The 13,468-nt window shown below is 40.6% G+C and overlaps 2 protein-coding genes across 5 annotated transcripts in view; one reads left to right on the top strand and one right to left on the bottom strand.

Moving 5' to 3' along the window:
* The window catches only part of LOC115113031 (microcephalin), a 59,539-nt gene that overhangs the window by 21,415 nt on the left and 24,656 nt on the right, over positions 1–13,468 (bottom strand). The gene's annotated exons all lie outside the window — the stretch shown is intronic.
* Positions 42–13,200, top strand: LOC115113032 (angiopoietin-2-like). The gene is made up of 9 exons (XM_029640225.2): positions 42–657; positions 3,973–4,128; positions 5,275–5,396; positions 5,682–5,920; positions 7,592–7,719; positions 8,104–8,205; positions 8,365–8,531; positions 11,208–11,338; positions 12,099–13,200. Exons 1-9 carry the CDS (start codon positions 376–378, stop codon positions 12,257–12,259), a joined length of 1,488 nt encoding a protein of 495 aa, XP_029496085.1. The 5' UTR covers positions 42–375; the 3' UTR covers positions 12,260–13,200.

The raw sequence follows: 13,468 nt of genomic DNA, 5'->3' as shown, positions 1-13,468 counted from the left end.
CATTGCTTCTTCCAGCCTAGCAGCTCTTCACGGTGACTGGCTACAGGGATATAGTGGGAGGGGCCTTGCCATTACTCACATAGCTAGTAACCAGAGGGCCAACTGCAGCTGAAATCAAGAGGCTGGAGGCTTAGTGAAAAAGGGGGAAACGTGCAGTCTAGGAATGACACCATCTACCCGGCATACCCACTGACTGTATCCCCTCCTCCTGCCTATAAAAGAACCTGCAGAATTGGACTGTATGCACTTCGATATTCCAGAGGATAGCAATACAACTATATTTAACCTCGAAAAACATTCAACTGAAAAGGCAGTGACCCAAAAGGAGAGCTTGGGTAACATTTTTACAAAACATTTTTGTTTTAATTCTTATAAATGTTTTATGTTGGCTTACTGGTGGTCTTGAGTAGCTGCCTGGCCCTGGGGGCAGGCTACAGGAAAACTCCAGACCCAACAGCTGCTAAGAGACAGTACCAGATCCAAAATGGCCCGTGCAGCTACACCTTCCTGCTGCCTGAGCAGGACAACTGCAAGACCCCAAGCAGCACCTACACCAACCTGGTCCAGAAGGACGATCCGGCAGAGTATGATGAGTCGGTCCAGAGGCTAGAGCAGCTGGAGAACATCATTGAGAACAACACACAGTGGCTCCTCAAGGTAAAGTCTTCTGCTTGACGTCACAGCAGCTTCTCTACTAGTCTCACACCTATTCTCCCATGGTATTATACTTTTTTGGGGTCCCTCTATCTTGTATGATATTTTACATCCCTCCAATTTGTATGTTGTATTACTTGCATGTCCAGGTACACTCTGGTGTAGTGCCTGCATTTAAAACGTAACAAGGAACTTGGTTCCGGATAACCCGTTGGGTGCTGTGAACCTTTCAGAGATTAAAAATTAAATTAATGGTTCTGCTGCTCTGCCGTCATGTTACGTCAACTTGAGATAAAGAGACCGCAAGTTTTTGCAGCCTTTGGTATAGAGGTATAATTTGGAAGGGGGTGGGGGGGAGACGGGACAAACTGACCTCATTATGTAGCCTACTGTGCAGAGGTGATGTTATGTAGTGTCATGATTTCCCACTCTGCACAATATTATTAAGAAGTTGCTTTCTATAGGAATGTCTCATTTCCCACCCCGTCAGAAAATATTAGTATACACACCTACTTTTCAGTGATGTGCAGACGCGTTATACTCCAGTCACCTTTGTTACTGCAAAGAAGGCTTTGAAAGACTAATTCAGATTTTTAAAATGTTCCTTGTAAGGAAGCAGGCAAGTGAATTGTGACATTGTCCTACTATTTGAAGGGGCCATCTTCACATGGATTCAGTCTTGAGCAATAAGAAAGTGAATGTGAGCCGAAGTAGGGAGAAAGTAGCCTGTGTCACAGAAGCAGGGCTGTGGTGGCTCTGAGTGGGTGAGAAGGGCCGAGTAGTGACAAAGCCTCTACACAGGTGCCCAGATGAAGGATCTGCGCATCCCTTTCAGCACTACTGAGCCATCACTTGTGTGAAAGGAACGGGCTCAGGCTCCCTACATTCTTTCCCACTCTTTAGAGAGTTTGATTAATGATGAGGTCTATAGAGCTCTGACAAGACAAGCACAACTCATTGCCTGATCACACAGCTCAAAACCAAAAGAAACAGACCCTGGCCTGAATCATTCCACCAGCTCAGCTGCTACTAAGCATTGGGGTCCCTAGACCTTTTGTCATTGCCGTTTTATCAGAGCAGAGTCACTGCTTAAGAACACTTTATTTAGAATAATGTAGGCTTTGATGCTTTGAATTTGGCACTGAACATAATTGAGCTTTTAAGGTAAAGACAGCAACTTTTCAGCTAAGGACAGTGATTGGGCTACTGTTTAATAAGATGCCATCACACCGGAAGAATTTAAATACCTAGAAATGAAGTGGTTCAAATAGTGAACCTCTAGTCTTTAGACTCCATAATGATCCTTCATTCAGTTCATTAAGCATTTACTGCCTCACAGGCTTTTATCCTCCAAGGAGGATAAAAGGATTCGTCCCAAAGTGACTACCCCGGAAGGATTAGAACTAATCCCCGGAAGGATTAGAACTTTGTCATTAATATCCATCAAGGAAAGAATTGCAATACTTAATTGATTGATGTAAAAACAAACATTAAGTGAGCGGAATTAATCTATAGGAGCTCTGCAAAAGGTTAAGAGACTCTCCTGGTAAAAATTAGGTTGATTTCAACGCATCCAGAATTCTGGAGGTATTGTAAAGGAAAAAGTAAGCTATGTAATATGCACATCACTACTACTAACAATTAACAAGCCTAATCCAAAATATAAGTATACATTTTCCTAATACATTGCTAATAAACAAACACCTGAAATTACCCTTTAAACAGGAAATATTTCCTGATGTGTCAATTTCATACACTACAGCTTGTCGGTATATCGGCATTATACGTAATAACAGAGGAAAAAGGTCTTCCTTTGAACTTCCCCATGTAAGACCGAGTCGAAGACAGAGGAAATCATTGTACATCAACTGACGAAAAGACAATTTGTGAGAGCCGAGGTAATACCTCAATCTTGCACTCTCACTCTCAAAATTGGAAGACAGGATGAGGAACTTTGCTGTCGTGCCGGTAAAATAAAATGTCATTTTGCCGTCACGCTTTTCATGTGGGTGTACAAACAAGAATTCCTCGTGGAATACTTAGAGGCAGGAGTGGAGTAAACAACTGATTAGAACATTTGCAGTTAATGGAATGTCCCGCTCGCAGTTCCGATGACACACTCTTCCAGCCTCCACGTGCCTGTGCCCAGGAACACAGACAAGATGGAAGTGGAAAAAGGAAGACAAACAAAATTAGCAATGATTGCAGCACTTGTCATGGCAAAAAGCAAAATATATTTCCCGTTTTAAAATTGTCCCAATAGTTTACCTTTTTGGCAGATGGGTATACAGCCTAATTGTTTACGCAAACAAAGATCAGAACGACTAGGCCTACTAACGCTACTAATATCCTCTTGCAGTATAAGACGCAGTGTCGTAGAGGATGCAACTCGTCACTCATCATTTCCATCCTGTTTACAAGACTTTCAGGCCTGATTGCCACTCAGGAACTCAATGCAGGAAAGAGCTTTATGATTGGGTTTGTTTTAAATCTGGCAGTTTCATTTTGACAGGTGGCTACTGGATAGGGGGACAAGACTCCTATTTAAAGCTCTTATTTGCTCTAAAGAAAATTATACAGTGTGGGACAGACAATTGAGAAAAAAAATCTTATTTCAAACTTTTCTACAGGTAGGAATGTTGCAATTATGAGTTTGCCTTCACGATGACTTAACCAAAGGGCATTGAAAGGGCATTCCAGTGCAGTCCCCATTGACAGTGATACAATTTGATATGACCAAAAATGACCATATTAAAAATGTTTTAATTTTCGGGAAGCTATTAATCCCTTGTGTAGATCAAATATGAATCAGCAGGGATGCTGGGAAAATATTCTCAGTCTTCCATTTTTGACCCCTCTGAAAAACAGAAGCACATGAACTTCCTGCCCCAATTTTTAGAGGCTTCAACATCATGTAATCTAAACAGTTGTCAAAATTGCCTGGCCCGTCACCAGATAATTCTGCCCACTTGTACCGCTCAAGAGATTTCTAGGTCAGACACAAGGGGGAAAGCCATGAACTCCATGACAAGGCGGTAGTGCTTAAAAATAGTAATTCTAAAGAAGAACAGCCTATACTTTCACTGTGACATCCATATGGTAAACGGCAATTCATTTGAACCCATCACAATGACCCAATAACTCTGCCAGGGGACAAGGCAGTAAGCTCCAATCGTTATGCCCTGTATGAAATATAACCACTCCTTTTCCAGCTCCTCTACCATTGCTGAGAAAACATGGACAAAGGCCCAATATCATGGTATATCACTTAAACCATCTCACTAACCTGCCTTCAACTTTTCTTCATCCTTACTGCAGCTGGAGAACTACATACAGGAAAACATGAAACAAGAGATGTTCCAGATCCAGCAGAATGCAGTGCACAACCACACGGCAGCCATGATAGAGTTCGGAACCAACCTGCTGAGTCAGACTGTTGAACAAACACGGAAGCTGACCAACGTAGAGGCGCAGGTGAGGACCTTTTACTTAATATAGTTTTGAAAATATATGCTAAATTAATTAAACATTCAAAACCCAATAGCCTACACCAAACAAAAGTTATAAAAATGTGAAAAATATGAAAAAAATCAAATGCTGTCCAACAGGGCCAGGATTTGCTGTAGAAAGTCATTGACCTTTTGTGAACGAACTACACAGCATTTCCTGTTATTAACGGCATTGTATTCCCACAAGAAAGGGCCTATCAATTTGTCATAATCAGACATCCGTCTGTTCAAAGCCACCAACACCAGGTCCAATAGTAGCCCGACACATACCCAACATTCATGTAAACAACAAATTGGCACAGGATTTTGCTGAGTTCAGTTCCTCAAACTGGAAAATAAGAAGGGGGCTTTCTAGAACCAGGAGTTCAATACGTCTGTGAGGAGACTTTCATTACATTATACAGCCACTTTCACAGTAGACCCTACATCCCCTGACCCCTTTCCAACATATCTGTCCTTTATTGGAATTTGATTGTTCTGTTTTTTCCTGTTACGAAACAGATTTTTCCGACCATCTAGGCCTATGTGCACATTGTGCGCTTTAGAAAGTGAAGCGAACCACAAAACTGTGTTTGCACATGAAGTGAGATAGAACTGTTACAAATCGAGTTTGGACTTAAATTGTAATCAAGTTAAGCGCTACTATTACAAGATAAGTGTACTGAGGCCCTGTATTAATATTTAGTGTACTGTAAATGTTTTCAATGAGAGGGAAAAAACTAAACTGATGGCTGGCTGTGCACAATTTATTTTTAACTGTAGCTGATCCAAAAGTATTGAAGTGAACTGTGGAATTGTTTGTGAAACAAATTACTCAAGAGAAAAACAGGGAGATGTCAGAATCCATTACCAATTTGACATTTTTTCTAACCAGGAAAGACCAAGTTTTCATTTAATCATACCACTTCCCTAATTGAGAGAGTACCTCAAGGACAGGTTGTGAAATTACAGAAGTAAAATGACTTGTTAATTTGGTTCTTGCCAAATATTCAACATAATGACAAATCAAAATGGTGTTTACTTAATTTAATCTGTAAAGGGGTTGCAGCAATTACTAGCTCCATCTAATCTAAAATATAATAATTGTGGGAATTGTCTATTTAATCTTTAGGTAATAAATCATACAACTCGGCTCGAACGTCAGCTTCTTGAGAACTCTCTATCAACGAGTAAGTTGGAAAAACAGCTCATTTTCCAAACAAATGAAATAACCAAGCTGAATGACAAAAACAGGTAAGGATATTTGTTTGCATTAACAAACTTCACTTTCATTCAGGTGCCCCATCTCGAAATCATGCTTCAACTAAAACAAGGCTACAAACACTAGACAGTAGCCTAAATATTTAGGCTAATATTTCCTGTGTTTTCTGTTAAACACATTTTTGCCCAATTGTAGGCTTATATGTTCTGTTTCCGTAAAACAATTTGATACTTGATATGAAATACGACAAGACCAGTAATGCCAACCAGCTCTGCTGCGAGTTGCTGAGTGTGTACCCTGCCCTTGTTCCTCCCCAGCTACCTGGAGAAGAGGGTGGGGGAGATGGAGGAGCAGAGGCAGGTGGAGCTGAAGACGCTGAAGGAGGAGAAGGAGCAGCTCTCTGCACTGGTACTGAGACAGACGGCTGTCATCGAGGAGCTGGAACAACAGCTGTTGCGGGCCACCACCAACAACTCTGCCCTGCAGCGGCAGCAACAGGAGCTGCTTGAGACCGTCAACAACCTCATCAACACAATCTCTATCCCCACAGGTGGAGGTGGGTGACACTATGACAGCGTCTGGTAGACTTAGGAGGGGGCTACATTGGCATCACTGATTAAGACCAGAACGCTATGGGCAATTCAATTTGTGTAGCGTAACTAATAAGCCACAGTTTAGTAAAATATAGATTGTCAACTGTTGATCAAATCAACCTTTGAAAAGTCACAGTATACTAGTATGTATTTACAGTGCCTTCGCAAAGTATTCAGACCCCTTGACTTTTCCACATTTTGTTAGGTAACAGCCTGCTTTTATCCCCTCATCAATTATTAAAAATAAAAAACAGAAATATCACATTTACATAAGTATTCAGACCATTTACTCAGTACTTTGTTGAAGCATCATTGGCAGCGATTACAACCAAGTCGTCTTGGGTATGACGCTACAAGCTTGGCACACCTGTATTTGGAGAGTTTCTCCCATTCTTCTCTGCAGACCCTGTCAGGTCTCTCCAGAGATGTTCGATTAGGTTCAAGTCTGGGCTCTGGCTGGGCCACTCCAGGACATTGAGAATTGTCCCGAAGCCACTCCTGCGTTGTCTTGGCTGTGTGCTTAGGGTTGTTGTCCTGTTGGAAGGTGAACCTTTGCCCCAGAGTCTTTAGGTGCCTTTTGGCAAACTCCAAGCGGGCGGTCATGTACCTTTTACTAAGTCAGGTCTCTCCAGAGATGTTCGATTAGGTTCAAGTCTGGGCTCTGGCTGGGCCACTCCAGGACATTGAGAATTGTCCCGAAGCCACTCCTGCGTTGTCTTGGCTGTGTGCTTAGGGTTGTTGTCCTGTTGGAAGGTGAACCTTTGCCCCAGTCTTTAGGTGCCTTTTGGCAAACTCCAAGCGGGCGGTCATGTACCTTTTACTAAGAAGTAAAGTGTCTGGCCACTTTACCATAAAAGCCTGATTGGTGGAGTGCTGCAGAGATGGTTGTCCTTCTGGAAGGTTCTCCCATCTCCACTGAGGAATTCTAGAGCTCTGTCAGAGTGACCATCGGGTTCTTGGTCACCTCCCTGACGAAGACCCTTCTTCCTCAATTGCTTAGTTTGGTCGGGCGGCCAGCTCTAGGGAGAGTCTTGGTGGTTCGAAACTTCTTTCATTTAAGAGTTATGGACGCCACTGTGTTTTGGGGACTTTCAATGTTGCAGACATTTTTTGGTACCCTTCTCCAGATCTCTGCCACGACACAATCCTGTCTCGGAGCTCTACTGACAATTCCTTCGACCCCATGGCTTGGTTTATGCTCTGACATGCATTGCCAACTGTGGGACCTTATATAGACAGGTGTGTGCCTTTCCAAATCAATTGAATTTACCACAGGTGGACTCCAATGAAGTTGTATAAACATCTCAAGGATGATCAATGGAAACAGGATGCACCTGAGCTCGATTGTGAGTCGCATAGCAAAGGGTCTGAATAGTTATGTAAATTAGATATCAGTATTTTATTTGTAAGAAATGTGAAAAAAATTATAAAAAACGTTTTTTTGCTTTGTCGTTATGGGGTATTGTGTCTAGATTGCTGAGGATTATTTTATTTTTTAATCAATTTTAAAATAAGGATGTAACAAAATGTGGAAAAAGTTAAGGGGTCTGAATACTTTCCGAAGGCACTGTATATTAAAGTACATGTACAAATTTGCTGTATTATCAATTTGATCAGCCCTCCACTTTTTGCAGGGAACAAGCCTACCATGATGCAGGACACACCAACCACATACCCAGACTGTGCTGCTGTCTACAAGTCAGGAAACACAGACAGTGGAGTCTACTCACTGACCCTTTCCAACACTACACAGGAGATTAAGGTAGAATTAAACTCTTATGTTAATATTGGTCCTATTCAAGCTATAAGCTCCCAACATTAAATCAGAAGTACAATCACATGGAGACTAGTTAAGGAATAAGTTACATTTTTCAGCCAATCCTTTAATTCAGAGTAAATTCAAATGTTCTCAGCCTTTGGTTTGTTTTGTGCATGCCCGAGCTCAAGTAGGGATCTCCTTAGATACTTTTCAGTGGTTAGAGTTAGACTCTGGCACATCACTTGTTTTAAGAAACCTCCCATTCCATTCAACTAGACTGAGAGGGCACTGCTTTTGTCAAGTTTGCTGCTGAAGTCGAAAGTCCCTCAGTGTAGTCAAAAATCTGAATTTTTTATAGCTGGAGTAATCTATGTTTTTTGTTTGAAGGCTTACTGTGACATGGAGACAGAGGGGGGTGGATGGACGGTACTACAAAAACGATTTGATGGCCGTGTTGACTTTCACCGTACGTGGAAAGAGTACAAAATGGTGAGAGCTAGAGGAAATTATCCAAGTTCCACAGCACAAAGCTTAGATAACACTGCCAAGTGTCAACAAAGAGTGAAAAATGTTTTGTTAAAATATCTCAGAATGCAACTCAACTGTGATTATGCTAAAGGTGAATCATTGTTTTATGTTCCTTCAAAGGGCTTTGGAAACCCTTCAGGTGAATACTGGTTGGGAAATGAGTTTGTTTCGATACTGACCAATCAGCACCCATACGTCTTGAGGATACAGATGATGGATTGGGAGGAAAACGCAGGATTCTCACTATATGACCAGTTCTCTCTAGGCAGTGAAGCAGAAAACTACAGGTAGGCCTAGGTTTCCTAGGTGTGGTGTCTAAATATAGGCTACATATGTAATATAAAAACAATGTTAGAGGAGTCTTTGTGTGTGGAGGACCATTGAATATAGGTGATAGTTTTTATTACTTTGCGATGTGGACTGAAATATATCATAGCTGCATAAGAGTCCATTAACATTACTATATCAAAACATTTTGAGTAAAGTATTATAATGAAATGGTGTGCAAGTCATGTTCTTGAAAATCAACAAATGACAAACAAAACATTTAACTTGCCTGAAAATATACATAAATACAAAATGGGGTGGAAGGGTCACCAGTCCAAAACAAATGTGTTGCCATCTAGAATATGTTTTGGATCTGTGACACAGAAGGCTAAAATGAATCAGTCTTCTAAACCTTCAATCTGTACCCCTAGACATCACCAGCACCTGCTAGAACATAAGCTGATTTCAAGGAGAGAGCCGATACTTCCTTTCTATTTGAGCAGCAGACCTCAACTCAAGCACACTCCTGTTAATTCCTTTAGTCTCAAAGTATATCCAATGACAATTCTAGAGCCAGACAAAGCTGATTTCCATATAAATGATTTTCATACTGGAATTGAGAGGCCACAAAACAATGGAGGTCAGCATTGACATCAATATCTCATTTTGTACAGAATGAATGACAACCAAACCATTACAGGGCACTTCTTTCAGAAAACCCTGCTGCAACTTTCATGATTCACTTAACATCCAAATGACTAGTGTGTAGACATAGCCTATTAGGTTCTCATGGAGCACAAGAAAGGTTAAAAAGTCAGTAAAAATAAATAAAAAGGAAAACACATCTACAAATACAACCTCTCCTGTACATAGTTTACTGACTGCTAGCAGAGTAAGGAATACATGGCGGACTCAATTCCAGCATTTCCCTTATATTGTAAAAAGATTCATAAAAAATAAACAGCACCAGTGAAAGTTGACACAGCTACTCTTCATTTTTACTATTTTCTAAATTGTAGAATAATAGTGAAGACATCACAACTGTGAAATAACACACATGGAATCAAAATATATTTGAGATTCTCCAAAGTATCCACCCTTTGCCTTGACAGCTTTGCACAATCTAGGCATTCTCTCAACCAGCTTCATGAGGTAGTCACCTGGAATGCATTTCAACTAACAGGTGTGCCTTGTTAAAAGTTAATTTGTGGAATATATTTCCTTCTTAATGCGCTTGAGCCAATCAGTTGTGACAAGGTAGGGGTGGTATACACAAGATAGCCCTATTTGGTAAAAGACCAAGTCCATATTATGGCAAGAACAGCTTAAATAAGCAAAGAGAAATGACAGTTCATCATGACTTTAAAACCTGAAGTCAATACGGAACGTTTCAAGAACTTTTAAAGTTTCTTCAAGTGCAGTCGCAAAAAGCATCAAGCGCTATGAAACTGTCTCGCATGAGGATCGCCACAGGAAAGGAAGACCGAGTTACCTCTGCTGCAGAGGATAAGTTCATTAGAGTTACCAGCCTCAGAAATTGCAGCCCAAATAAATGCTTCACAGAGTTCAAGTAACAAACACATCTCAACACCAACTGTTCAGGCCATGTTTGAATTGCTGCAAAGAAACCACTACTAAAGGACACCAATAACAAGAAGAGACTTGCTTGGGCCAAGAAACAAGTGCAATGGACATTAGACCAGTGGACATTTGTCCTTTGAGGAGTCCAAATTTGAGATTTTTGGATTCAACCGCTGTGTCTTTGTGAGATGCTGAGTAGGTGAACAGATGTGTGGATCCCACCGTGAAGCATGGAGGTGGTGTGACGGTGCTTTGCTGGTGACACTGTAATTTATTCGAATTCAAGGTACCACAGCATTCTGCAGCGATATGCCAACTCATCTGGTTTGAGCTTAGTGGGACTATCATTTGTTTTTCAACAGGACAATGACCCAACACACCTCAAGGCTGTGTAAGGGCTATTTAAACAAGGAGAGTGATGGAGTCATGCATCAGATGACCTGGCCTCCACAAATCACCCGATCTCAACCCAATTGAGATAGTTTGGGATGAGTTGGACCACAGAGTGAAAGAAAAGCAACCAAAAAGTGCTCAGCATATGTGGGAAATACATGATTCCATATGTGTTATTTCATAGTTTTCATGTCTTCACTATTGTTCGACAACGTAGAAAATAGTCAATAAAAACCGTTGAATGAGTAGGTGTGTCCAAACTTTTGACTGGTACTGTGTATAATATATTTAATTCTCGGGATGGTAAAACATTTATTGTAAACTTAGACTAAAACCATATATATATATTTTATTTTTTACCTTTATTTAACTAGGCAAGTCAGTTAAGAACAAATTCTTATTTTCAATGACGGCCTAGGAACAGTGGGTTAACTGCCTGTTCAGGGGCAGAACGACAGATTTGTACCTTGTCAGTTCGGGGGTTTGAACTTGCAACCTTCCGGTTACTAGTCCAACGCTCTAACCACTAGGCTAAGATAAATGGAGCCATTATTTTTTTATAAGATCATCTTTGAGAACTAACAAACAAAATAATTGCCACCAATGCTGAAAAAAACCCAGAGGACAAACACTGATAAGTCATTCCCTAAACTTGGGTCTTTTGAAGAATGGCAATCACGTACTTCCTCCTCACAGTGTATTTCTCCGTTTTCATTTCACAGAATACACCTTAAAGGCTACAGTGGCACAGCAGGCAAAATTAGTAGCCTTGGTCAGCCGGGAAGTGATTTCAGCACAAAAGATGCAGACAACGACAAATGTGTTTGCAAATGCTCACAACTGACAACAGGAGGTAAGGAACAGGTTAATTTGCAAATCACCTTAGAGTTTTCACTGGCCTTTATTAAGAAGATCAATTATTCCCTTCATTATTCCCTCCACTTGACCCCCCCACAAGCTTGGGTACTTCTCCCAGAAATCTGCAAGAAAGTTAAAAGACCTCTTGCTTTTTCTTTCTGTCGCGGGGTCAAGGTTCTTGAGCAAAATTAGCTCAGAGTTAATCACTGATGAGTTCATTTGGGAATTCTTCCCCTGCAACTGCTGACATTAATAGTCTGGGAACTGAGGATTTTTTTCCCCTCCCTCTCTTGGAGCTCAGAATAGAGGTCCTGCTCCATGCCACTGACATTTGGACTGCTTTGGGGCCAGACTTGGACTCCTTCAGTGTATCGGTGTCTGCTTACTTGACATATGAGAGGGTCTCCTCCAAATGAGAGGGTCCCCTCAGAGGTCTTGCACAGAGGAATCCCTCCACCTCAGGGAATTTTTTGGGATAACCAGCTGCATATTAACGAAATAGGACTAAGATGACAGACACTCGGGGGGAATGACCTAGACTAGCTTGCACTCCATGTGATAACAATCCAGACCTTCCAATTTAACTCAACAAAGAGGTACAAAAGTGTGCAAGTTTGTTGTAATGTGATAATTCAAAGCATCAATGTTAGACGGAGAAGCACAGTTACTCATTGGGCTTGTTGCCTTATAGACAATGCACCCAATGCACATCCTGAAAACCCTCAGACTGACAATCTCATTTTCTGCTTTCCTAGGCTGGTGGTTTGACGCCTGCGGCCCCTCCAACTTGAACGGAATATTTTTCCAGCAGGGCCAGAACTCAAATCGATTCAATGGAATCAAATGGTACTACTGGAAAGGCTCAGGCTACTCACTGAAGTCCACCACAATGATGATCAGACCAGTAGACTTCTGAGGCTGTGACAGAGACATGCCTCTCACGGACATGTATAGAATGGAGAGCAGAGCTCTGTCACTCTGGGAAACAACTACACAGACAAGACAGACAAACAAAAAGACCAAACAGACCGAAGTGCTCCATAACAGCAACCTCATCACTTCCGAACACTCCACAAGGGAAGGAACAATTAGCTTTGCTCCAACAAGTCTTTTAATTTAATTTTTTAAAACTTTTGTACAAAATGGACAGGTGAAGACTAGCAGAAAAGTCTATGAACTATCTATACTAAATATATGGGCTTTGGACTGCATAACCAACCAGGACAAGGCAGTCAAAAGATGACGCGTTGGAAATCTTGTATTTATAGCAAACTGGAACTGTGGTAGAGATAACAGTATTGTTTTCTATTAATAAGCATTACTAGGGGAAATGTCAGTGTGTAACACATTGCAAGGTTGACAAAGTTAATTTTGTAATAACGATATTTCACCCCATTAACATTTGATACAATGAATTGGAAAATAAGTTACATTTATAATGTAAAATAAAAATGTAACAATAGCCCTAATTTTAAAAGCAAAGAAAACTAGGGTACAAAGCACAATACTTCATACATATCAAATATGAACATCATGCAAAAAGGCAATCTGTAATGAATCTACGGCTTTTCTTCCTTACAGGAATTGTACATACTCCGTGTCTTCAGAAAGTACTCATACCTCCCTGGTCTTTGTGGTTGAATGTGTTTGAAATTCACTGCTCAACTGAGTGTCCTTACAGATAATTGTATGAATGGGGTACAGAGATGATAGTCATTAAAAAAATCATGTTAAAACACTATTATTGCAACTTATGTGACTTGTTAAGCACATTTTTACTTCTGAACTTATTTAGGCTTGCCATAACAACGGGATTGAATACTTATTGACAAGACATTTCCGCTTTTCATTTCTAATTCATTTGTAAAAACATCATTCCATTTTGACATGAAGTATTGTGTGTTGGCCAGTGACACAAAATCTCAATTTTATCCATTTTAAATTTGCACTAAGACAACAAAATGTGGAAAAAGTCTAGGGGTGTGAACACTTTCTGAAGGCACTGTAAACTATTTCATTCTAATGTATAGATGGTTCACAAAATGTATTAAAATCAATGTGATAACTTTGATCGGCATGTTACTCAAAACATGTCATCAATGTCAATTAACCTAATTATTCAAGC

The sequence above is a fragment of the Oncorhynchus nerka genome, linkage group LG28 (genome assembly GCF_034236695.1).
Source record: "Oncorhynchus nerka isolate Pitt River linkage group LG28, Oner_Uvic_2.0, whole genome shotgun sequence".
Classification (NCBI taxonomy): Eukaryota; Metazoa; Chordata; class Actinopteri; order Salmoniformes; family Salmonidae; genus Oncorhynchus; species Oncorhynchus nerka.
Note: the sequence above shows the minus strand (reverse complement) of the source record. Positions and strands in the feature narration are given on the sequence as shown.

What these genes read in the sequence shown, in the direction of transcription:
- LOC115113032 (XM_029640225.2), top strand. Translation starts at nt 376, where the DNA reads ATGTTTTATGTTGGCTTACTGGTGGTCTTGAGTAGCTGCCTGGCCCTG. An exon ending in ACACACAGTGGCTCCTCAAG is followed by an intron (nt 658 to 3,972) that starts GTAAAGTCTTCT and finishes TCCTTACTGCAG; the next exon opens with CTGGAGAACTACATACAGGA. An exon ending in AGTGAAGCAGAAAACTACAG is followed by an intron (nt 8,532 to 11,207) that starts GTAGGCCTAGGT and finishes TTCATTTCACAG; the next exon opens with AATACACCTTAAAGGCTACA.